Source organism: Calypte anna, chromosome 21, assembly GCF_003957555.1.
Source record: "Calypte anna isolate BGI_N300 chromosome 21, bCalAnn1_v1.p, whole genome shotgun sequence".
Taxonomy (NCBI): Eukaryota; Metazoa; Chordata; class Aves; order Apodiformes; family Trochilidae; genus Calypte; species Calypte anna.
The window spans coordinates 5,343,135-5,368,996 of record NC_044266.1 but is presented as its reverse complement, the minus strand read 5'-3'; the positions used below and the strand labels follow the sequence as shown (position 1 = coordinate 5,368,996).

The following is a 25,862-nucleotide window of genomic DNA, read 5'->3' as shown; positions in this document are numbered from 1 at the left end:
CTCCGATTGGTCGAGGGGCCCTGATTGACGTCCAGCCCCGAGGCGGCGGGGCGGGCGCTTTGCGACATCCGCGCTTGACGGCGGCGGCGCTTGTCGGCGGCGGGGCCGGTGGCGGAGGCGGCGGGTCGGCCATGCTGCTCACCGTGTTCTGCCTGCGCCGCGACCGCAGCGAGCTCACTTTCTCCCTTCAAGTGGACGCCGACTTCGAACTTCAAAACTTCCGGGCTCTCTGCGAACTGGAGTCTGGTATCCCGGCGGCCGAGAGCCAGGTCAGGCCCTGCCCGCAGCCCTCAGGACCGGGGGAGGCCCCGCTCCTTCCCCCCCGAGCACCCGGGCTTGGGGTCTCCTGGGCAGGGAGCGGCTGCGTCCCCCCCTTTCAGCCCCTGGCGCCTCCGCCCCGCCGGATCCCGGGTTATTTGGGGTGGGGTGGGGGTGTCCCTGTGCCTCTTCGCGCCGAGCCCTTGGTTTTGGGGAGAAACACCTCCCTTTTCCCTCAAAATCCTCCTCTTCGCCTGGGGGAGACTCTCTTTGAGTTGTCTTACCGAGGTCTTACTGCTGGGAAAGGTTCCGTCTCCTTCTGTTGTAGAGCCAAAAAGGGAGAAGAAAATGTTTTGGGTTTTTTTAACTTGAGTTTTAAGAGGAATTTGTTGTGTGAATGGGGAAGGATTTGGAGTGAGAGGAATGGGAGGCAGAGAGTGGGGCAGGTGGCAGCTGGTGCTGTCCTCAGACCCAAGGGGATGAGCCTGAAATGTTGAGGAAAGGCTTTATTAATTTATTTATTTATTGTATCAAATTCCTGCTGCTGTCTGAGGTGGAAAGGGCAAATTGAGGCTTTTCCCCCCCTTTTTTTTTTTTCTTACAGGACTCCCACCTCCTCTCCTCCAGCACAGATCCCACTCCAGCCCAAATTCAGGGCTTGCTTGTTGTGGCTGTGCCAAAACTGTGGCGTGGGGGGAGGTTCATGTCTGCCTGTCCTTCCACCCGGGATTTCCTCACTGTTTTGGGCTTTTCCCCCTTTCTTATCCCATTTCTGCCCATTTTTCAGGGGGTTGGGGCATTGTCTGCTCCTTCTCTCAGGGCGCTGGCTGTGCCTGGCAGAGTTTGGGGAGTTTTGTGGTGATGGCTTCTCCTTCCTGAGCCTTTTCCAAGTCTAAATTAATAAAACATTTTTCCAGTGAAGCAAATATTAGTCAGCAATGGGAAAATGGCTGAACTGGCAGCCCTTGGGGTGGGTGAGTTCCCTCACTGAACAGGTTCCCGTGGTGTTTTGCTTTCCCTCTGCCTTCAGCCAGCTTTTGGTTTGGGCTGAGAGTTTAGGTTTGAGGGGAAAGTGGGCTTCAAAGAGAGGGGAGAAGATCAAGGTAAGGTGGATTTTCCTGCAGGAGAAAATAAAAAAAAAACCTTGATTTTTAGAAGAAGCCACCTCCCTTCTGCTGTGCTTCAGCAACCCCCCAGCTCTGTGTCACGGCCACCCAGATCTGTGGCTGGTGACAGGGACAACTTGTGAGCGTGGGATCTGTGAGCACACGGTGGCTTCAGGACCTCTGGGTGTGTGGAGTGTGAACTCCTCAGCACCAGCTTTGTCCCCCTTCTGTCAGGCTGGCCCAGCAGCTCTGCCTCTGTTTGAGGCTAAGGAAGGGTCATGGATTTTTCCACTGATTTTTTTGCTGGGATTTTCCTCGTTTGGGGTCTCTGCTCCACTGCAATTAAAGTGCTGTGGAGTTTTGCTGTGATATCAGCTGCAGGTCACAGGATCAGTGCTGTGCTTTTTGTAGCCACCTCTGCTTCCCTTCTCACCCATCTACCACTTGTGCAGCATCTTGTCCTTTTTTTTTTTGATGTTTTCCAGCCACGTATTTATTGTTCTTTTCCCTCCTGTTTCTGCTCAGTGTTTTGAGGGCCTTCAGTGGGGAGAAAGTGATAAAAATCCACGTTCTGGGGGGAGCAGCTTGTTGCATAGAAGGTTTTTTGCCTGCTCCTCCACAAACAGGCAGTTTGACATTGACCACAGTTGGTGCCTTCCTGCTGTTTTTCCATAACCAAGGCACACGTTGTGTTCCAGGTGTCAGGCTGGCACAAAAGAAAGGATGAATTTAACAGCCAGGGCTGTGCAGGGCAGTGGAAGGAGGGGGGGGGAAGCAAACCCACAGCTTTCTGTGTTTACAGAACTTAATCCCACTCCTGGTTTTTGCTGCTTTGGGAAATTAAGTCTGGGGGCTGCAGTTTGGGGTGGAAGGGAGCAGAGGGCTTCCCAGTGACAGTTGCAGTGACAAGGTGGGAGGGAGATAATGGGGACAGCTGGTGGCAAGCTGTGGTGATAAGAGGAGCTTGGAGACAGGAGGGGAAATAATTCTTCTCACAGTTCTTCCCTCCACACCTCCAGGTGGTGGCTTTTCTGGAGGGGGGGGATGAGGACACCCCTGCAGAACCTCATTCTTGCAGCACTTCATTTCTTTCCTGCTTTGCACCTCTTGTCCTTGGCTGTCCACAGGAACGTCTAGTGGTATCTGGGTTGGGATTGTATAGTTGCTGGTGGTATCTGACACTCTTGATTGGGAGTCCTTGCTCCATCAGGAGGTTCTGCCCTATGGCATCATTCAAAATCCAACCCTTGTGCCATCCCAGTGCCTACATCACTGCCCAGGTCACCTCCAGGAGAGCTGTGTCTGGGACCTGGCCCAGTACAGACTGGTTTACAGGAATATGCTCCAGACCAGAGAATCAAAAGTCAGCCAAGTGAAATTGGTGAGGTTGAAGAGCAGAGCAGGAGGGGTCTCAGGCACCCTCAGCCGTGTGAGTGTGGAGCCACCATCGGGTGCTTAATCCTTTGTCTGAGGTGTTAAGGCCTGAAGAGTCATAAATCCCATCTCAGCAAGATGACAGAGGTAAAACCTCACTTAAACTGATTAACTTGTCTCATCCAGAGTGTCTGCAGGGGGAAGCTGCCAGTTAAGATTTGTGTGTGTGCAGCTGGGCTGCCTTACAGTCTTGTTTCCTCTGCGGGCAGCGGCCTTGGGAGGGCAGGAGGCACCTGGGAACGTGAGAGGATGCACTGGGATTCTTCCCAGCACAACCTGACCTTCATTAAGCCACTCATTATGTCTTGCAAACTATCAGAGCAGAGTCTGCATTCCTTAATGTAGCCTGCAAATGTCCCTGTGTTTGCTTTGGAAGGTGCCCAGTCTGGTGCAATCCACCGAGGCTGTTCAGTGTGTCATTAATGAGGAGGTAGGAAGCTTGTGCTTGTCCCTTGTCCCGTGTTTCTCTCGTTCTGGTGGCACTGACTGCTGTCCTGTGGGGTTCTGATTATTTTTGCTTTTTGCTGGCTTGTCTTTGGCACCACCTCTGCTGATGGATCTGCATTTAGAATGCATTAGTGGGATCCTTTGTAACGTTTCAGAGTTGCTGCAGTAAAGCAGTGGAAGGCTGGAGAGTCTTTCAGACCCTAAAAAATGCAGTAAATGGGTTTTTTTTTTGATCTTTTTGGACCTGCTGCTTGCAATAGCATGGGGTTGAGCCATAGCCCATGCAGGCAGGGACTGCCAAAGCTTCTCCCACGCAGCTTTGCCAGTCCTGACCTGTGGCAAACCTGTTCAGCAACAGCTGAACCAGCCTTTTCCAGACCCAGAGAGGCACAGGTCTTGCTAAACTAGGTGGTAAATGTGAAATTTGATCTTGTGCCTGACGGGTTTAGGCTGAATTCTTTGGCACTTCTTGCTTTGGAGTCCTGCCAGGGGTAGGAGGTTGTTGAACCGATCTGCCCGGTCCCATCGGGCTCCAGCAAAGGCACAAGAAGCTCAGTGTTGAGCAGATAACATTTCTGGGAACTTTCATTCCTGTAAAGCACTTATTTATTTGTTTCTTTTGCTTCCCTGTAATTTAGGAAATCTGTAGGTATAACAGCTCTGATGCTAACAGGAACGTTCCCATGGTGATTATTACTTTTTTCTCTCGCTATGTTTTTATTTTTCATCTGCAGACCCCCTTGTGAAATCAGATTATTGTAATAGAAAATGATGTAACTTTGTGTTTTATAGTCAAAAGAAGTTAATTCCCTGCCACAGACTGACTGCAGTCTCAGAAGTGGTGTCTTTGGGTGCTGAACCTTGGAGTCTGGATAGAGATACATCGCTGAAGTAAAGCACTGAGAAAGCACTGGAAATCACTGAGCTAATCCTTGAGGTCCCTGTAAAACTGGTTATTCTGGGGAGCTGTGTTGTGGGAAAAGGCAGAGATTGTAGATCTTGGACTGGATCATCCATGGATCAATCCTGGTTGACACTGCCTGCATCTGTGTAGTTGGTCCTTGGTCAGGAGGTGCAGACTCAGGGAGATAACGCTGCAGAAGATGCTGTGACTTGTGTAATGGTAGAGGTTGGTTTCTGGAAATGTGGCAACCAGCCCTGGTGCAGGGCTTGCATTCCTCTAATAAGCTTGGCCTTTAATTAAGAGTGACCAGCCCTCCTCTCAGATGCTGGGTTTTGAGAAACCATTGCCAGGTTTCAGTAAGACCCAACTCTGTGTTGCTGTCCAGCTGCTTTTTGCTGAGGTTTTTCTGTGCCTGAGGTAGAGGTGCTTCAGCTGGGCCTGCCCGTGCCTGCAGTGAGGATTGTACTCCTTCCCTGCTGGAGCTGGAGTTGGGTCTGGAGGATTAAAGGAACACTGCCTCAACAAAATGAGAGCTAAAACAAGCAAGGTGTTGCCTGCTCTGTCAGGCACAAGGTATTGTCTGCTCTTCTCATTCCACTCTCTCCACAAGCAGATCGTTTATGCCGAGCAGCCCCTCACTGACAACAACAGATCTTTGGCTTCCTATGGCTTGAAAGATGGGGATGTGGTGATTTTGAGGCAAAAAGAGACCGTAGAGCCTCGACCCTCCGTCCGCTTCCAAGGTGAGAAAGGATTTGTGCTGACTTCTGCTCTCAGCATCCACACATCAAACATCAACTCCATCGTGGGTCAGGCTCCTGTAGTACTCCTTAGGTAAAGTGTTGAGGGTGGCTGGAGGTGAGGTGGGGGCTTTTAGAATTGGTTAAAAGGCTTGTTACTGACTTTTTTTTTAATTCTGTGGAAGGGGCTATCATTTCACTGTGCTTTGGGGGAAATACAGCTCAAGTGAGGAAGGCAGCTGGTTCAGGACAGCAGTTTTTGCAAAGGCTTGTGAAGTTTCATGCAAGCACTGGTTCCCTTCCTGCTCAGTGTCATGGTGCAATAACTCTGGGGCTGTGCTGCTCAGACAATAAAAAGTTACTGGCATGTGTGCCCAGAATCTGTGCTGTGACAAATGCCCAGAGAGCCACATGTTGACAAGCCCAGCTGCACAATCCTGCAGATGTGCCAAAGGCTTCTCAGGTAACATCTGAGTGGAGCCCTGCTCTGCTCTTCTGCAGCAATTCCTAGCAAATCCCTGCCATAAAATATCACTGGGGAAGGTGCTGCTGGCTGAGAAGGGCATGGAAGTGTTGCTTGAGGTCCTTGTTCTGCCTCAGCTGGAGGATGGGTACCTGCAATGCAGGTCTGCAGAAATGTTTCTACTCTCTTTCTCTCTTTTTTCTTTTTCCCCTGCTTTTTGTTTTGCTGCTTGTTTTGGTTGGTTGGTTTGGTTTTATTTTGGTGGTTTTTTTAATTCTGAGAGATTTGGGAACACCTTAGAGACACTGGGTTTAGCCTTACAATCCCTGTGTGTGGTATTCACACTTGTGAAGCTGGAAATAACCAGTCTGGTTCAGTGAAGTGCATTTCAGGAGACAGAAAATGGGCCAGGTAGGCTAGACCAGTTATGTGAATAGGTGCTAGCATTCCTAACCCAATAACCTGAGCACGTGGCTGTGCTGCTGACACAGATTGCTGTTTGCAGAATCCCTTTTAATACTGAAGCATTAAGAGCAGCTCATCCTCCCCAAGGTTTTTCCATTCCTTTTTCAAGCAGAATCATAAACTCAGAGTGCCAACACCTCTTTTTTCACAGAATCATCCGGGTTGGAAGGGACCTCTGGCATCATCAGGTCCAACCCTTGATCCACTCCCCCCGTGGTTCCCAGCCCATGGCACTCAGTGCCACATCCAGGCTCTGCTAAAAACCTCCAGGGATGGAGAATTCACCCCCTCCCTGGGCAGCCCATTCCATTGTCTGATCACCCTCTCTGGAAAGAATTTTTCCTAATATCCAGCCTAAACCTCCCTTGGCAGAGCTGAAGCCCATGGCCTCTTGTCTTAACTCAGAGCTTCCTGGGAGCAGAGCCCGACCTCCCCCTGGCTCCAACCTCCTTTCAGGGAGTTGCAGAGAGTGATGAGGTCTCCCCTGAGCCTCCTCTTCTCCAGCCTCAACACCCCCAGCCCCCTCAGCCTCTCCTCACAGGAATTCTGCTGGATCCCTTCACAACCTCCTTGCTCTCTTTCCCCTCCAGGTTTACCCAAGATAGACTTCAGCAGCATTGCTGTCCCTGGGACATCCAGCCAGCAGCACCCCCCAGCACCACCCCAGCGTCCCCGTCCCTCTCCTCCGGATGCTCCCTCCTTCCCTCAGGCTCTGGATAACCCAGCACTGCTGCGGGAGATGCTGCTGGCCAACCCCCACGAGCTGTCCCTGCTGAAGGAACGCAACCCCCCCCTGGCAGAGGCCTTGCTCAGTGGAGACCTGGGTGAGTCGGGGCTTCTGCAGCTGCAGGAGGGGGGGTTGGATCTCTCACTTGTAACAAAAAGGCAAATTTTGCCTTTTGAAGTCATTGGGATGTTGGCTGCTAAAAGGTGTGAGGTGGAAGTACACGAGGCAGAGCTCCTCTCCTTCTAACAAGACTCTTTCTGGCAAGTCGGGAGTGTTTCTTCTGTATTTCTCCTCAGTCCACTGCTTTGCAATATCAGATGCACAAATAAGTCAAATTTCTGGAAAGGTGATGGAGCAACTCATTCTTGATGCTGTCTCAAGGACAAGAGGCTTGTCAGGAGCAGTCAGCAGGGCTTTACTGAGGGGAAGTTGTGTTTGACCAAGCTGAGAGCCTTCTGTGAGGATGTAACTGGGTGGCTGGATGGTGGCAGAGCAGCAGACGTGGTCTGTCCTGATTTCAGGAAGGCATTGGACACCTTCTCCCACAGCATCCTTGGAGCTAAACTGAAGAAGTGTGGCCTGGATGATGGGGGAGTGAGGTGGATCAGGAGCTGGGTGAAGGATAAAAGCCAGAGAGGTGGAGTCACTGGATGGAGTCCAGTTGGAAGTCTGTTTCTAGTGGAGTCTCCTCCTCCTCTACTCTGCCCTGATGAGGTCACATCTGGAATATTGTGTCCAGTTCTGGGCCACTCAGTTCCAAAAGGACAGGGAACTGCTGGAGAGAGTCCAGAGCAGAGGCACCAAGGTGATGAAGGGAGTGGAACATCTCCTGGTGAGAAAGGCTGAGGGAGCTGGGGCTCTGCAACTTGGAGAGGACAAGAATGAGGGGTGAACTTAATAATGTTTATAAATATGTAAGGGGTGAGTGCCAGGAGGAGGGAGTCAAGATTTTCTCAGGGGTGACCAATAATAGGACAAGGGGCAATGGTTATAAACTGGAGCATAGGTGGTTCTGTATAAATATGAGGAAGAATTTTTTCCCTGTGAGGCTGAGGGAGCCCTGGCCCAGGCTGCCCAGGGAGGTTGTGGAGTCTCTTTCTCTGAAGACCACCCGGATGTGTTCTGTGTGCCCTGCTGGAGGTAACCCTGCTCTGGCAGGGGGCTTGGACTGGGTGATCTTTCAAGGATGATCTTCCAACCTCTCCCTTTTTATGATTCTATGAAGACAAGTGGCTCAACTCCCAATTTTTATGCCAGGACTCACCAAATGCACATTTTCCAGTAACATTATTGTGTTTGTTGCATCCCAGAGCCCTCAGTGGAAAGCTATGCTATAAAGCTGGCTCTGTCCACAAAGGTTGGCTATGGAAGTGGACACTCCAGAAGGGAGAGGAGAAGGAACAAGTAAACACTAGTTTTAGGGAGTTTTTCTAACAGGAATAGGAAATATTTATTAGGAAAAATTGATTAGGAAATAAATCCTGGAAGTGAATGAAGAGGAAGAGCTTCTAGCAGGAGACATTTTTCCTTCTATCAAGATTTTATCTTGGTGATTTCTCTCAGTCAGAGGAAGCCAGAGAGGAACTTGTGTGGATCTTAGTGACCCGTTTCATTTTTTAATTCTGACTGTAGCTCACCTCCAGAGTTAAAACCATGTCCTTTGCATGTTCAAGATTTTCACACCTCTTTTGAGCAGAGTGTAGGTCATACAGGAGGGAATTTTTTTGCATCACCTTGAAAGGTTGTGCTGCTGTTGGCAGAGAAAACAAGAAGTGAAGTCCAAGACACCCAAACCCAGCTTATCTGCTGATCTGTCTTGTCTTGTTGTGCACATTAAACTTGGATTCAGGTAGACATTTTCAGTCCCAGATTGTGGCAGCAGGCTGTAAGGAGGAAGCAGGGTTTAATCTGGCTCTGCTCTCATTGTTCCACACTGCTCCTCTTTGTATTTGGGCACAGATCCAGTTCAGTTCTGGCTTGGGTGCCCAGATGTACCCATAGATTCATGCCATGTGTCTGTGGGGGATGTACCACAAGCACTTCAGAAGGCACCTGCTATACAGAAGCCTAATTCTAAAAAACTCCCAAAACCAAGAAAATGGACCCAGTGCCTTCCTGAACATGTACCAGCCTTTGAGCCAGAGAGCTTCTTCACAGGAGCTGCATTTCTGGCAGCAAACCCACAACTTTCCTGTGTTTACAGAACTTAATTTATTGCCAGGTCCTTTTTGGGAATATATATGATCATCCAAGTAGTGAAAAATAACCAGAAAGAGGGGATCTAAAATCCTTAAAAATGAGGTTAGATTTTGAGAAGCAGGTGGCCTGCCCCAGACCTCTTAATGTTAGCAGTAGGCATCCAGCTTTAGGGATCATAATATCTCTGTCTTTGCTGGTGTTGCTTGGGTTCCAAGTAATTTTTGTTGTTAGCCTTTTTATGGCTCCAAGTTTTGAGTGTGCTCTTTGCTGTTATTTTCCTGGGGATTGCTGAGTGTAAAACGTGACAGATCTTGCAAGCTGTTCTTGTAGCTGGGCAATCTTAGTGAGAGCTGTGAAATCTTGCTTCTCTCTGTCTGAAACTTTCACAAAATCCACTCCAGCTTCTTTTTGGACTTGTGCATGTTCTATAGGGCTGATTTCTGCTTTGGGTCTCATTTATCTGTTGGTTTTGCAGCTGTTTTTTTTTTTTAGTATTGCATAGGCAGTTCTTGCTGCAATAGAAGAACAAATTCCTGGTTTAATGGCAGCTCTTTGTTTTTGTCTTCATCTATTTTTCTGTATTTCTTCCATATAAAAATGAATGTGTGAGGAAACTGAGTTTGATTGTGCTGAGTTTGGGCAGCAGGCACAAGGAGAAGGAGCTCTGGAAGTTGTTTTTCATCTCAGGGGGTTGCCAAGGTTCCCATCAAACCTTTGAGGTTCATCCATGCTGCCTTCAGCTGAAGTCCTTTCTGCCTCTGCTCCTGAATCTAACCCTGAGTGCATGCTGGCATAAAAGAAGATGAGTTTGCTGTGACAGAACCTGATTTCTAAGAGTAGTTTCCAGTAAAAAGCATTTCTGTATCTCCTTGTTACTGCAGAGAAATTCACCAGGGTGTTGCTGGAGCAACAGCAGGACCGAGCCAGGAGGGAGCAAGAGAGGATCCGACTCTATTCAGCTGATCCTTTTGATCTTGAGGCACAGGCCAAGATAGAAGAAGACATCAGGTAGGAAACCAGAGTCACCTGTGGGCTTTGGAGGTCTCCATGGTGCTTTTTTCCACAGGATGCTTCCATCCATTGTGCTCCTTCCTTGGAGGGTGGAAGGAGTGTGTTTAAATTCTGCCTTAAGATGTCTGCTTTCCCCTGCCCCTGCTGAGGAGGAAGAACCAAACAGCATCAGAATTAGAACCTCTTCTTGTTTTTTGGTAGATTAAGCTATTTCAGATGTAGTTGCTACAGATACTCATCACTTCCAAGGCTACTGTAGGTTCTGTGATGTGCTTCTTGGAGAGTGTTTTTTCTGTAGGCTTGAATTTGCACCAAGAGTTTGTGCTTATGGTGATGTTCTTGCTGTGGTTTTCCTCACCTCCCTCCCTTCCTAAGCCTGGGAAAGGCAAAATACCAGAGAAATGTTGGATGATTTTCATGTTCAGCTGTTGTGTGGGATTCCAACATTGTAGCTCCTGGCAACATCTTCATTGTGTGCCCTCAGCACCTTATTGTAGAGTGACTAAAAAATACATGGGGGTTTCACTCATAGGGGTTCTCCAGGTTAACTCTGTGGTGACAGCTTTGTTGCAAACAGAAGGTCATTTGGGACTGTAGTGGGAGTCAGGCAAGGTGTAGGAAGAAGCAGTGTCAGTGGCTGCTGGGGAGCAGCTTGGCATCTCTGGATTGAGCCAAGATGATGATTAACAATCTCCCTGTGCTGAGCTAATGAGACAATCTGATGGGGTTCAAATGTGCTGTTTGTAGGGTGAATGGCAGGGGGTGGGATTGGCAGCTCTGTTAGTAAGGGATGCTTCCACAGTTCAGCTGGTGGCAAGTCTGATTTTTTTCTCTCTTATCTCTTAAATTCAGGCAACAAAACATTGAAGAAAATATGACGATAGCAATGGAAGAGGCCCCTGAGAGTTTTGGGCAGGTGGTGATGCTGTACATTAACTGCAAAGTCAATGGACACCCAGTGAAAGCCTTTGTTGACTCAGGTGAACTGCCCTGATTTTCACCTCTTTCTGTGCTCTCTCTTTTCCCTCTCTGAGTGAGACAGTAAACATTCCAGAAGTTTTGACCCAAAATTCCTTAATAAAACACTGCATTACAAGATTTTGAAGCACCTGACTGAGATCTGAGGGCAGCCTGGGCATTGGTGTAGGGTGAACAGAGCAAATTGTGGAGAGAAGCAGCACCCAGGAGTGTTTGAACACCCCAGGGCAAGGCTCCTGTGTTTTATCTTGTCACAAATGGGAGGTTTCCTCTTTAATACACTGCTTCCCTCTTCAAGGGGTTCTCCCAGCCCTACAGTAACACACACTTTCCTGCCAGTGTCTGTGTGTGTGAGCAGTCTGTTCAAAGCAGTGGGACTCAGAGGAAGCCTTTATGATGCAGTTGTTGATTTTTTTCAAGTCCTTCCAGGAGAGAATTTAAATTTGTGATGAGCTATCAGGGCTTAACATGATATTGTGTGGGGTTTTTTTTGATGGTAGGTGCCCAGATGACCATCATGAGCCAAGCTTGTGCTGAAAGGTGCAACATCATGAGGCTGGTGGATCGGCGGTGGGCTGGCATTGCTAAAGGTGTAGGGACACAGAAAATAATTGGCAGAGTGCACTTAGGTGAGTACTGGTGCTCCTCCTGGGGCAGCTTTAGCTGCTGTTTGACTGCATTTCCCCCAGTCTTGGCACCAAGGAGTATCTGGTTTCATGCTATAATTGTTAGAAATTGCTGCAGAGTAAAATAAAAGTGCATCTGCAGTAGGTTTGTCTCAGGCAAACTCCCTGGCTCCTGGCTCAGTCTGGCTGCTGCCTCATTTAATGCTTTTCAAAATGGAATTATCTTGATACTGTAGGATGAGGGAGTCCTCAGCTCAGAGTGATGCCAAAAACAGGGCTAATGTGAAACACCAGGGTGTCTCCTGTCTGGGGTGGGACTGTTGGGCACTATGAGCTGTTGTTTCTTCTTAGAGTTGTGCTCTGAGGAGGTGTTGCAGCTCCTCTGGCTTGGAGGGTTGGATCAGCAGGACTTGAGGATCTAGTGCCAGTCAGCTTGTAAAAGAAGGAATGACCTGAGTGGGAGGTAGCCCTGTGAGCCCCTGGGGCTTGCACAAAGCCAGACTGTGACCAAATGCATAGGGCAGAGCTGTGGTTTCAGATAAACCCAGCAGGTATGTGCAGACCTTTCCCAGGAGATGGAAGAGCAGAAAGTTGATTTGTTGTGCTGTGACATTGCAAGGTGGCAACTTCTCTCCTTGCTTTTCAGCTCAGGTGCAGATTGAAGGGGATTTCTTGGCATGTTCCTTCTCAATCCTTGAAGAGCAGCCCATGGACATGCTTCTGGGACTGGATATGCTGAAGAGGCATCAGGTATCTTTTGAAATAGTTCCTGGCTCTTCCAAGTACCAATGCCCTGCCTGTGCATTTAATAGGATTTTTCTGGGGAATGTTGGCAGTGGATGGTCTCACTTCCACCAAAAGGACACAGATCTGTTGGAACAAGTCCAGAGGAAGCCACAAAGATGATCCAGGGGCTGGAGCACCTCTACTACAAGGACAGGCTGAGGGAGCTGGGACTGTTGAGCCTGGAGAAGACTCCAGGGCTGCTTTCCAATCCCTGAAGGGAACCCCCAGGAAGGCTGCAGAGGGACTTTTCATAAGTGTCCAGTGATAGGAGAGGGGGAAATGGTTTGAAACTGAGGGAGAAGAGGCTCAGACTGGATCTTGAGAAGAAGTTCTTCATCAGGAGGGTGCTGAGACTCTGGAACAGATTGCCCAGAGAAGCTGTGGCTGCCCCCTCCCTGGAGGTGTTCAAGCCCAGGTTGGATGAGGCTTGGAGCAACCTGGGCTGGATGAGAGGTGTCCCTGGGCATGGCAGGAGCTTGGAGGGGATGAGCTCTGAGCTCACTCCCAACCTCAGCCAGTCTGTGTTCTCCCAGGCAATTAGTACAGTATTATGTACATTGCATACATCATGGATAGCCATAGGGTGTCTGGCTGCTCCCTGAAGTGTTTTGCTCTCATGAAACCTTCTCAGAGCTTCCCAACTGAATGATTTATTACAAATCAAGTCACAGAGAGCCCTTTCCTTATAGCTGGTGCTCTTGGCCTACTCTGCTTGGCTGCTTTGAGCTGTTCCATTGGAAATGGATTGTTTAACCTTATTTTCCCTTCTTCTCTGGGAACTGACTGGCTTTCAGGCAGGTCCCTGATGTCATGCTGCTCTTTCACAGTGTTCAATTGATCTCAAGAAGAATGTCCTAGTGATTGGCACCACTGGCTCCCAGACCACCTTCCTCCCAGAGGGCGAGCTCCCGGAATGTGCCCGGCTGGCGTACGGAGCCGGGCGGGAGGAGGCGAGGCCAGAGGAGATTGCAGACTGGGAACTAGCAGAAGCAATACAGAAATCCGTAGAGGAAGCAGGTACAAGGCAGAGCCTTGGGGGGAAATATTAATCTGCATTGTTTTCTTGCTGTGTATCAGAATGTCTGCCAGCAGTTCCCCCTTCTCAGCTCTGAGGAGTCTAACGCAGCATCAGCGAGTAAAGAGTGGAGAGGAGGGGCTTTATTCTTGCTCTAACCACACTCCTCTTTGTGTACAGCAAAATCTGTCTGCATGAAGGCATTCAGGGGTGCTTGCTGCTTAATTTGTGCTCTCCTTGTGACTTCCCACCTGGTTTCTTGGCTGCTGAAGGGGTGGAGATAAGGGGTTGTCTCTGGTACCTGCTCACCTGGGTTGAGTTGCAGCACGTGGGGACGTGGTTCAGTTGTGTGATATTTTAGCAGCCTCATGGGCAGCTTTGTGGAGGCTTCCACAAATCCTCTTCTTGATAGCTCTAGTATATAAAAATAGAGGAGCTGTAGCAGGCAGTACAAATCTCTGGACAGAAGTTCATGACAGTTTTTAGAAATAGTATCATTTCAGCATCTTGTCCTTAGAATGGTGCCTGTGCCCTTGGAAGATGAATTGCTGAATTGCTTCTCTTTCTGAAGTTTACTGTTTCTCCACATTTCAAAAGAAGCAGCTGGATTCATGTCCTAATGTGTACCATCAGCCTTAAATGTGATCTGCAAAGACAATTTTTACCCTCCCCAGAGATTTGTTCCTGTCCCTCCAACCCATAGGTTGCACAAGTACAAACTGACTGGGTTACAGAAGAGTTTGGTAGCTGCAAAATTTAGTTCAGTGGAGATGCCACAACAGCTGAAAGCTCAGCTACCAGCCAAACTATGTACTGATGTTTTCTTTAAGACTTCCCAATTGCTGCCTGGTAGACCAAAGAGTAAGCAGTGACTTTCTTGCAAATAACCAAAATGTTTATACTAAGGAGAATGCAGGGCTACACTTACTGTTCCTTTTGACCAATTTTCTTCCATTCTAAGAGCATAAATTTTCCAGAGTTGTAAAAACCTAGAAAGGAAGGCCTGACCTTAATGAATCATCAAGAAATAGTTCATATGTTTGAGTTTTAAAGCCAGATTTGAATGCTTATTAACTTAAGTTGCAGCAAGTTAAAATAACAGAAACATAGGTTTGAACTTGCCCCTGTCAGGTTGTGGCATAGCTAAAGGTCCAACCCAGTAGCTTGGGCTCATCTCTCTTCACATAACCTGGCAGAGAAAATGTGCAAATGCAAATATTGGTTCTTTGCCTCTTAAAATGTTGAGCCTGATGAAGCCCCGGGTTGGTTTTTCCAGTATCTCTCCATTTCAGATGAGACTTTGCAGCCATCTTAGTTGGTTGGACTTAGTTCTCTCCTGAAAGAGTCACAGAGAAAGCAAACCTCAGACCAAAATATATCAGTCTTTACAGTAAAAGCATTTTAGTCAAGTGCTTTAAGATGAAAAGTGCCTAAAATGACTCAAACCAAAGCTGCTTACATGCCAATACAGTTCTAAAAACCACGTGGCTTCTCTTCAGGCTGATCAGCAGCCTGCTGTTCTCCAGTGATGCTGAGCCCTTGAGGAATGTAAAAGATTTATGAGAATAGGAAATTCACTTTTATCTGTTCACTTAATGCTTGTAGAACACCCATGCACAAACCTGAGGTTGGTCTTGTTTAGGCTGACTGTGTAAGTCTTGGGCATAATACAAGCCTCTGGCTTATGGGCTGAATCCTAAGATGTCAGAATATTAATCTACACCCTCACTTTTTCCAAAAATTAACTGCTGCTAGGTGGTACCAGCAAAACCAAATGAAAGAGCAGGAACCTGGAGAGGAAGAGAACACAATGCAGGGCCAGCAAAACGAAGCTCCCCACAAAGGCTGTTGCATTCTATCATAACAGCTTGAATTTCTGGTAGATGGTACAACAGAAATCACTGCATTCCTCTGGAGGCTATTAAAGTTCTCATTTTGAATGCACCTGGATTACTCTCGAGCTTTATTTAATCCCCTGAAGCTCACTTTAGCAAGGCTCATGACTTCTGTCAGCTGACTTGCTGGTGTTTCAACACCTACAGCAAGGCAGCTGAGGTGGTTGTGGAGTCCTGGTGTGTTTTATTGTGATCCAGATCCTCCATGGCTGCTTCATTGCTGTCAGTGAGCTCACTCTCTCCTGCCAATCCACAGTGTTTCTCTCCACCACTGGGAAACACAGGGATTGTGGAGGATTTACAAAACCAGTAGGAAAACTGGTTGCTTTAGGAGGAAGGGTATTCAGGTGACTTATTCCATGTACAGCTTCCCATCCTGACAGCCTTGATACAAGAGAGGCCCTGCCACCACATACACAGCTCAGGCTTTTCCTAATATTGGGAGGAATTTATCCCTGATGGTGCACTTTGTGGGGAAGAGTTTGTTGTGGGTCTTAGCAGGATCAATGTCCTTGATGGGGCTGAGATTTGGCTTCTGGAGATACCCCAGGAGGATGGCAGTGGGGCTTGGAAGGATGATGCTGAGGAGTGCTTGGCAGAATAGCAGCTACTTCTGCTGTCTTAATGACTGCAAATCTCTGCTGGGTTTGATTGATCAGACCTTTATTACCAATCCACTGAGTCAGAAGATAGTTCTGGTTCCTCCTAGAGGACTGGCTTGGGAGCAGAGGGTGAACATAATCCTATTGTGTACAAACAGGAAAAGATCCCATTGTTTTTCATCCAGAACCTGTGTCACAAGCCTCTTTCCCACCTTTATGAAAGATGAGCAGCCTGAAAATCTGCAGGATAATTCTGGCTTTTTAATGCTCCAGCATCACCGAGTTGCTGTAGCTGCCTTAGGAACAGATGTGCAGCCAGCAGAAGGGGTTGCTCTGTGCCAGGGCTGCTCTATTTTACACCCAGGTGTGTTGATCAGAGGTGCAGTGTTGGAGCACCCAGTGCACCATTTTTATGTTAATAGAGAATAAAAGAACAAGTAGCTGAGGTGAAAACACCAAGTTTCCTTCATGGCATGGAACTTAAAAGAAATGTTGGCTGTACATGTAAGGGTGTCCCCCAGTACAGCTGGGTGTCTGTAAAAGGAGAAAGATTGAAGGTAAAACAGTGGTGTGTGTTTAGGAGCACTGAGTGTGGAGGAAGGGAAAAGGAACTGATGGAAGAAGTCATGCAGCACAGAAGCTGGATTGCTGTAGGGATATTTGAAGCTGGACAGAGAAGGTCTGTAAGGGACAAGCAGGCTGCTCTTACAGCAAAGGTCACGTTAGTGAATTAATGGAAGCATGAGAGCTGATACGTTAGCAAGGCTGGGACTGTTAGCAAGATAAGAAAACTTATCCTGTCCTGATAACAAGACCCAGTGTTTGCCACTATTGATAGAGATCTGTAATTCATTCTGGAGAAGGAAACAGTGAGCTGGGTTTCACTTCTGCCTGTCCCTTCCCTTGGTTTGTTCATCCTAGCCTCAGGCAGCAGTTCCTTTGGGGGATTCCTGCCTTTCACACCAAGATCTTTACACTTCCCTTTTGCAGCAAGCTGGTGTTTGCTTGCCTTTTCCTCCCTCTGATGCCATTAGCCATCACAAGGCAATAGCTTCTGGAAGCACAGTTCCAGAATTGTAATATCCTCTTAATTCTCATTGCTCTGAAACATGGCTCCCAAAATTCTTCAGCTGTACAGAGAACAAACCAGTTCAGTGCTAGACATCTTTCCATATATATTTTATCTAGTGTGTAGTATCACCACCCTGCAGAGTAGATAGCACAGAGCAGCCTTTAAATTGTTCTCCAGCAGAGTTCTGTGTGACTTGTCATAATTTCCCAGGCTGAACTCCTGGAAGGCAGCAAATGTTTGGAGTTCCTGCTGCTTGCACGCCATCCCGATGGAGAGTCGGGAGTGGAGCTGCAAGGTTGCAGGGCAGTAGCCATGCATGCAGTGTGCTCTGAATGCTAACACAAGTTTGGTGTGTTTGTTTCCTAATCCAAACAGAACGTCAGAAGCCTTGATGCATGTAGTGTGTGTTTACTGCAGCTGGAGTGGGCCACAGACCAGGTATTTATAGCCATTGTTTTTAAGTTTTCTCTATTACAATGAAAGCAGGGGATCTGCTGTGTCCTAATGGCTTCTTTCTATCTATCTTCTGATAGAGAATAGTGACAAAGAAACTACCTCACTGGAAATGCCCTCATTACCAGCTTCTGATGGGTTTCAAAATCCAGTCCAGTCTTCAGGACTAAATTCCAAGATCTGTAATCCCACAAATCAATTACTTGATCGTTCTGTCTCTGCCCCTGCTTCAATTTGCTCATCTGAATCCAGCCTCCCAGAGCCCATTGATCCCAGAGCCGTCAGCAATTTTGAGTCTCCAACTGAATGCCAGATTACCCCAGAAAAAGAACATCCTCTCTTACTACAGCATCTTTCCAGTAACACTTCCTTGGCAAATAAAGACCCTTCTCCCCAGACAGGGGAGGTAACCTGTCACAATCCAGCTTGCCTTTCACAGAAGACACTCAAAGAAACATTTATTGCTGACAGTCTAAAGGAATGTAATGCTGAAGAACAAGGCTGTGGTCAGGAACATCCTTTGGAAGTGACAGAAGGCAACAGTTTGGCTGACACTGCAGCTGAGCACGGGCAAAATAAAGATGGATGTCTGTCTTTAGAAGAGAAGCAAAAGCATGAGCTTCCCATAGACCACCAGGCCTGCAAAGAACCAGAAAAGGAGCATCTGGAGAAGCAAACTGAGACAACTGACCCAGAAACTCCTTGCCATAATGATGTGGTTCAGCAACCTGTTGCAGAAGTCAGCCAGCCAGAAAATCCTCCTCCAGAAACAAGAGGAGAGGGGCAGGAGAAAGCAGGTCTTTTGAGTAGCCAGATATCAGCCTCCTGTAGCTGTGCACATCTGGAAACCTTCATGGAAGTTGATGCAGTTGAGCAGCCTGTAGCTGAAGTGCACAGCTCAGCAAGTGAGGCTGAGAACAGAAGTGTGGCTGACCTGAACTTGGATGCTTTTTCCATGGAGGTGGAGTTGCTGAAGTCTGCATCCCCCTCGAGTGATCTGCTTTCCACTGGTGATGTCCCACAGTCTAAAAGCACGAGTGAAATTCCTGCAAAGTCTAATGAGGTGTCTGAAGACAGCTCTTCCCCCTCCAGAGTCCTTCAGCTGGACACGGATCCAGGAAGACCTTCAGAAGAATCATGTTTCTCTCTAGCATCATCCTTGAAAGAGCTGCACAAACTCCTGATTATCAGTCGGAGAGGAGGATGTAAAATCCTTGCCTCTGAAGAAGTCTCTCAGCTAGAAATGGTTCACAAAGAGCCAGCAACACCACAGAATGGGCTTTCTGATGATGAGCAGAAAGGCTCAGATCCAGCCAGCCAGGAACAGAGCTGTTCCTTCTGTGAGGAGAGGTGTGAAGGTGGAAAAGCAGAAGGGAAACATCCTTGTGATTCTGGCATAGAAGAAGTCAGCCCTGGGTCTGCCAGCCACGTGCAGTCAGGTCTTGGAGAAGGTGCTTTAGAGAGTCAGAAGTTTTCAGGTAAGAGTGATGAGGTTATGGTGAGTTCTGCAGCAACATCTGACCAGAAACAGAGCTCTGAGCAGGCAAAGGTTTTGGCAGAAGGTTATTTGAATCCAACGAGTCCTACTTCAGAACAAAACACCTCTGTTTGCTCTACACATGCTTTGGCTCAAGGTGCACCTCAAGAAACTTGGAGCCTGTTTCCAGAAGCATCTGGGAGAAGCAGTGGTGCTGCTTCTGAAGGTCCATGTGAACAACCACTGCTGAGCCCACCAGCTGCCTGTCCTGGACTTGCCTCAGGTGCTTCTCCACCACCTGCTTTCCCTGCAGCTGATGTTGATCGGATCCTTGGTGCTGGTTTTACCACACGGGAAGCTCTTGAGGCTTTGGAACAAGCAGATGGAAATGCAGATCTTGCTCTTCTCATTTTGTTAGCCAAGGGTATCATTGTTCCTACATAACTACAGAAGAGGTAGCTGACTTGGGGATGTCTTTTCTTTTAAAGGACATATCTAAATTATACAGCATAATGTACAAGCAGAATGTCAAGCCAGATTTTTTTTTTAATTATTTGCAGCCAAAGTAACTTGTCTTTTCTGTTCCACTCATTAGATTTGGCCTTTTAAAAGGAAAAAAAAAAAAAAAAACCAAACACATCTTAGCATTGTGTGGACAGGATAGCTTCTAATGATGCCTACTGGATAAAAAAAAGTATTGCTTTTATTTAAATGTACAATTTTACAATAAGCTCCAATGTTAACAAATAAAAAGAAAAATCAGAAGCCATTCAGCTCACCACCCTGTCCAGCCCAAAGCAGATTCTGAAGTTGTTGACCCCCCAGGGGCGTGTACGGGGCACTTGTCCCGAGGGACTCTCTGGATGTGTTTTAGCTTTGGATAACCCACTGTCCATCCGTGGCACTGATGAAACTTATTTTGGCAGCTACTCCAGGTGTGTAGGTGCCCACAGACGTGTAACACGTGGCAAGAGGAGTGAGGGGTGGAGGCAGGGGGTGCTTTGGGAGCGTGTGTGCACGGCTCGTGCCTGGTTTTGCCAAACCCTTTTTATGCTCTTGGGCCAACGTGTTCAAGTTTACAACACGGGGATAGAAGAAGGGAAAGGGATAGAATTTGGTGCTACCAAAACTTGAGATGTTTTAACTTATTTGAAGATGTGCTGGTATTAATTGGAGGGAGGGAAGGGGAGGGAGGGGAAGGGAGTATTTTACTTTTTTTTTTTTCCTAGCCTTGGCCACATCATATTTCCCCCATACAAAAGAACAAACTCAACCACTTTAAGGCAAAAGCTTAACTATGAAATGGTTTTAACCAACCAATCATGCTCTTAATCCCCCCTCTGCCTGGGGAAGAATGAACTGTTTCAGTGGATGCATTCCCTATGCACTGAGCGGGGATGTGATCAGAAGGATGAAGAAATCTGCTTTGCACTCATTTCTCTCCATGGTTGGGGATGGTCAGCTTCTCAGCTGTGGAAATGCAAACTGCAGACAGCCCACAGGGGCCAGTGGGGTACTAATTTAATACCTCCAAATGAGCCAGAGCTCCCCAATAGGGTTTATGAAACAAATGCACTGACATGGCTCCTGCATTATAACCATCGTGGCCTTCTGGGAAGTCCCTGGTGAATAACCTGTATGGTGAGGACTCACCGAGGCTGGGCTGTAAGAAGCCCTTTCCAGATGCTTTTATTTTGGGGATGAACTGTTTTGTGATGCTCTGCAGACCCTCAAAACACTGTTGAGGCTAGGGAGGGGCAAGTCAAGCGTGGCTGAATTGTGATACCAAATTTGAAGTAGGAACTTTTACTTAGTCCCACTTGCAAATCTTTGAAGTGGTTTTGTATCAAGTGTTGATCTTGAACTTTCTGCTTTGAGCTAAACCTGGAGTGATGGCTCAGCAGTGTCTGGAAACATGATTTTGTTCATGGCTTTCATTTGTCATTATCATTGTCTCAGGCCTGTGTTCCTGGTGTTCTGTTTTCCCTGTTGCTTTAGCTGTTCTACCTATGTGTACGTTAGGCTTTTTTTTTTTTTAATGCAGGGTGGCATTTAAAACCAACACAGAATTGGTTTTATTTGTCACATTGCAGGAGTTTCTGATGTCAGTGAGCTGTGGTTGTCAGGTTTATCTTAGATGCTGCCCAGACAGGAGATCCTTTAGAATAATGAAGAGCTTTAAGGCATTCCTCTGTCTATCAAACAGAGCTTCTGCATGAGGTGTGAAGGTACCAGCCAGGGCTGGGTTTGGCACATTTGGCTCATTTCTCACTGTGTGTGATGCTGGCAGCAGGCATTGCTCTGTGTCTCTGTAGGAAGCAGTTCCTGGCTGGTTGGGAACCTCTTGTTCCTGAAGCAGAATCAAGTAATTCACTTGAGTTTCTGTTCAAAATGAGTGACTGAAACAAGACTCCAGTTTAATGATTTTTACCAGGCAGGTGATCAGTTATCAGATCAGTTGTCAGAAATATTTTAGATTTTCTCCTTACACCTCAGATCAGCAGAACACCCCTCTGTACAACACTTGGGCTGCCACAGGAGGAGAGTCATCAGATGTCTCTGTAGAACCCTTAGAAAGTGAGATACATCAAACCCATCCCCATCTGCATTGGGTTCACTATCAAAAGCAGCAACAAGAATGAAGCTCCCAGCTCTCAGATCCAGAGCATCCTCAGTCTAAACAGCTGAATCTGCCCCCAGCTCACACCACAGGTCTCAGTGGGATGGTCCTGGGAGTAAACCCCTACCTGGTGTGCATACACCAGCTGCAGGTTGGTCCTCTTGGATGCACAAGAGCTGAATGTACACCCTTGGCCTGCAGGTTCATCTCTTGCAGCTTCTGGAAGCATCAGGTGTTGGCCACTCAGTGTCAGACCCTTTTTGTATTTATGCTTTGTGTATTTGGAGGCAATTGCTGATAGGTAAAGTGCTGCTGCTTTGCACCAAACTGGTTAAAGGCTCTAGTTTTATGGCCACGTTTACTTAGACCACATTATACTGAATTTATGTTATGAAAACTTTGGGGTATCAGCCAAGTTGCTTCAATGCTCAGTTTTATTCTTTGTCAAGTATAGTTTCTGAAATCTGCCCTACTGCCAAAGCTGTGCTGAAGCATTTATCAATAGTACTAGAATTTCCTGGGCAACTCTCTCTGAACTGCTAGAAACAAAGTCTGACCCCCAGCTGAAAATTACTTTTAAAACTATTTTACCAAGTTGGTCCAAGCCTGGTGATTTAAATCTCTTCATTTCAGAGCCTTGCTTTGAGTGAATGGCTACGAGCTGCTAAATTAGAGAATAATTTTTTTTAGGAGCAAGATTTATGTTGGAGAAAAATCTGGGCAGTGGTATTTAAGATTAAAATAAAATGTAATAGAAAAAGTATTTAGCAAATGCTGTCTAAAATTTGTCTTCTGTTTTAATGTGCTTGTGTGTCCTTTCTGCTCTGTGTGCACATCCTTTCCTCAGCCTTTGGCAATCCCTCAACTGGTTTTGGTGCTTACCTGGCCCACCAAGTGGGGATACTTCTATTTAAGCAGACTGCTACAGCTTGTTGGTCAGAGCTGGGAATAAAGTCAACACCAAAAGCTGTTCAGGTTTCCAAGGAACTGGACTCTTCATGCTCATCCTCATTAATCACTGCTCCAATGTACTAATGTCACATCAGCTTAGCAAAATGATTTCAGGGTGAAAAGTCAATCTGTAGAGAATAAAGCAACACTTGGAAGTGGCTTCATGAAGATGCCAGCACCTGTGGGGACCTTTTTGGGTCTGTAGAGGTTGTTCTGGGTGTCTCCTGAAGCCACTGTGGTCATGTCCCTTGCTGTTGGCTTCTGGGCTGTTCTCTTTTCCTTGGAGATCCTGCAGGAATTTACTCTGCCTCTCGCTGAATGTGTTTCTGTACCTGAGGCTCTGGGCAAGTGTAGAGGTGATGGTTAGTGAAATACAAACATCTGAAACTTAGCTGGCCACAGATAATTCTGACAAGAGGAGGAAATATTTCCTGGTGATGGTTCCTGGCATGTTTACCTGCTGCTGGGCAGAGTTGAGCTGTGCTGCAGTGTTGTGACAATCTGCCTTGTTGCTTTGTACATCAACTTTCTACGTAGACTCTTGGTCTCCAGGACTGTTAACCTTGTACTACCTAGATATGTTCCTTTCTTTCTGTCTTTGTCTCTCCTCCTTGCTGTCTCTTTTCCTCAAATGTAGCAATATTGAAGTGTACTTGCTGACTGCTTTAACTTCCAGATAAGTTTTATTTAAAACACTATGCCATTTACAAATGAAAGGAGGAGCAGGTCCTAGAGGTTTCTTCACCAGACTTGGACTTCTTGCTGAACAGCTCCCAGATCTCTTAATGTGAATTCAAAGAGGAGAAATCAAGAGGTATTTTGACTCTCTCAGAAGTCAGCTTGGGAAATGGGGTCGGTTTCCTGTACATCATTCCCTTCTGAAGCATTCAAGAGATTTCTTCCTGCACTGTGTAGACGTAGCTTAGGCCGTGATCCAAATGCACAGCAGTTTGGGTTACTCTTTGACTGATGCTTTTTTAGCTTAAGAGTTTTACAAACTCATTTAAGGAACTTGAGGGAATCAATACTCAGGAATCCTAAAGCTGGTTGCATTTGTGTCATTTACTCTTCTGGGCTGAACATACAGTGGTTGTCCTTGCAGGTGGCTGAAGGGAGGAGTGGTTGTGTCATCAGAGAATGGGATGTGGTTCTGCCCAAAGTAATACACACTTGATTCTTTTTTCTTTTTTATTTTTTATTTTTTAAAAATTTTTTTTAATATTGGGGGACTGTTTATCAACAAAATTGATGTGTAAAAAAATTTGATATTTAAAAAAAATTAATAAACACTTTATCATAATGTTGCTTGATTGGTCTGTGTTTCTGATGTCAGCATCTCTGCACTCACATCCTTTTCTGGCTTTTTTCCCAAAGCACATAAAATTTCCTTAAATTCAGTGCTGCCATTTGGAACATGAAAGTAGAAATCTGTGGTTAGAATTACTCCAGTTGGCAGGGCCTGAGGACAGGCATGAGAAATTCATGGAGACAGACTGCTGAGTCCTTCAGGCAAGGCTTGGAAGAGCATTAGGAGAAGGACACAAAGCATCATGCTTGGCCACAGCCTTGTCTGCTGGAAAGATGGCTGAGCCCAATCCCTTGTGATAGCAGATAATTGGTGTTTATACACATGGGAAGCTCGTGATACTTTTAGTTAGAAGTAACTTTAAGTCTCATTCTCTTAGTGTGATGCCACAGAACAGGTTTTGGAAAGGGGGTGTAGAGGATCTTCCTCCTCTGAAACGTGTGGTGTGGTCACCTAACCCAGCATTTATTTGTCTTAGGGAGCAATAATTCCTCCACACCTTGAGGGACAGAGGTGGGACAAGTGCTTTCCTTGAGACAAGCACTGAGTTTTGATCACTTTGAATCTCAGCTATCCAGAGAGAAGTCAGGGTTAGTGCCAGCTGAGCAGAGACACTCAGAAACACAAAGGGTTATGAATCAGTTGCTGTGGCAAAACACTTCTGGGACAGTGGTTTCCTCCTCACGTGTCCAAAGCTCATTAAGGTGGGTATTAATTAGAAGGCAAAACTATGTTTTAAATTCTGGTCTTGGAGTGAGAAAGGGCAAGGTTTTAATGTGTCTCATTCATGCATTTGCCAAAATGTTTGTTGTGATTAGAAGAAATTGAAAGACATCCTAGCAGAGGAATTAAGAGGTGATTTAAGCAATAAATGCACTGTTTGAAAACTATTTTGAGTGCTTTGGCCATTCTGCTTTAGAAGGCTGATTTTCTTTTGCTGCTGTATACAAGTGGAACAACAGTTACAGTTGTGTTGTGAATTGAGGTGTTGGAACTTAAATCTACAGCCCCTTGTATGGCCAAGAGAGGGTTATTACATATAATAAATGTAAAGCTTACTGCAAGTTGGTGCTCTTCCCTTAGTTATCTTTTATGGCCACTTCAGGAGTGGGACAAGGGACTGAAAATGACAGGTGAAAGGTTTTTTGAGTAGTTAGGTGGTGCAGAAGCTGCATGAAGAGCAGGAGCAGGATGCAGAGGAGTGAGCACTGGCATCATTCTGCTTCCTGCACCAGAGTAGTTCAGAGTGGTCAACAGAAGAACCATGCCTGAGCCATCACTCAGCAAATCACTCATCCAGTCCTGCAGTGACACTCACTCAGGTCCATTGCCTCACTTCCCTCCAGGGCTCATGGTTTTAGCATGTGCCAGGTGTTGCTTTGCCAGGTAAGCCACTTTTTTGGGCAGGATTGTTACCAGAGTGGGATTTGGGGAATCCTGGTTGGCAGCCTGGCTTTCAGTTCACTCCAGCCTTCCACTGGTTACCTGCTCTACCTCTTCTTTCCCTGGGGGGAACACACTGGGGGTGAAGGATCCCCTCAGAAGTGTAATCACTGTGCTGTGACATAATTGTCTCTGACAACCAAGCCTGCTAATTACAAGGTGCTGTCAAGGTTGCCAATAGAAGCATTGAGTCACCCAGACAAGGATGTGAGTGGATTAAATCCCTCAGAGCAGCAGCTGCCTAAGGAGTGTCTACTTCTCAGCCCCTTTGCAAACAGATGAAAATCAGAAGCATTTTAAAACCAAAACACTTGTGCCTGCTTGTGGAAATGGGGACGTGTTGGTCGTGAGGTGCAGGGTTTGGTGGTTATCTAACCTGACAAGCTTGTGGTTTCTTCTGTGGTTTTCCCTACTTTTATGTATTTATTTTGCCTCTATGCTGCTGCCTCCTGAAATGTTTCTTGTGTCTCTTCAATTTCCTTCTAGACTGCTGGTGACATTGGTGAAGTGCCCCATGTTTGCACTGCATGATAAGGTGTGTGTCAGGAGGATGGTATCTTGCTCTTGGCACACTTTGTGCCAGGAGCTGAGCTCCACCTCAGTGACTCACTCTGTCCTCTTATTACCAGCTCCTGATGGCTCCTCTCTTTGTGAGCAATGATGTTCATACTAAACTCAGGCTGTAAATACTGAGCAAAGACTTAAAAATCTCTTGGGAGAGCAGGAAGCAGATTATCATGTGGTAGGAATGGGATGGGTCATCCCAAGCTTGTCCTGGGAGAATAGGAGCTGTCTTCAAATGCTGGGAGCAAGGAATTTTCCATGTAAATCCATAATTGTGTCATTGGTGCTTTAAGGAATTGCAACCAACCTGTTTTACTTGG

At 46.8% G+C, this 25,862-nt stretch overlaps 1 protein-coding gene across 3 annotated transcripts; it reads left to right on the top strand.

The window, feature by feature from the left end:
• The first annotated feature begins 83 nt into the window (after positions 1-83).
• On the top strand, positions 84-23,533 carry DDI2 (DNA damage inducible 1 homolog 2). 3 transcript variants are annotated; one of them, XM_030463434.1, is made up of 10 exons: positions 84-269; positions 4,763-4,892; positions 6,408-6,641; positions 9,625-9,751; positions 10,607-10,734; positions 11,233-11,361; positions 12,005-12,108; positions 12,972-13,161; positions 17,104-17,166; positions 17,262-23,529. In XM_030463434.1, the coding sequence occupies exons 1-9, from the start codon at positions 132-134 to the stop codon at positions 17,118-17,120; spliced, it is 1,197 nt and encodes a 398-aa protein (XP_030319294.1). In that variant the 5' UTR covers positions 84-131; the 3' UTR covers positions 17,121-17,166; positions 17,262-23,529. The 3 variants fall into 3 exon arrangements, with proteins under 3 accessions (XP_030319294.1, XP_030319295.1, XP_030319293.1); XM_030463435.1 differs by lacking the exon at positions 11,233-11,361 and having other exon boundaries at positions 95-269; positions 17,262-17,353; XM_030463433.1 differs by lacking the exons at positions 84-269; positions 4,763-4,892; positions 6,408-6,641; ... (3 more) ...; positions 12,005-12,108; positions 12,972-13,161 and having other exon boundaries at positions 17,262-23,533.
• Positions 23,534-25,862: the final 2,329 nt, after the last annotated feature.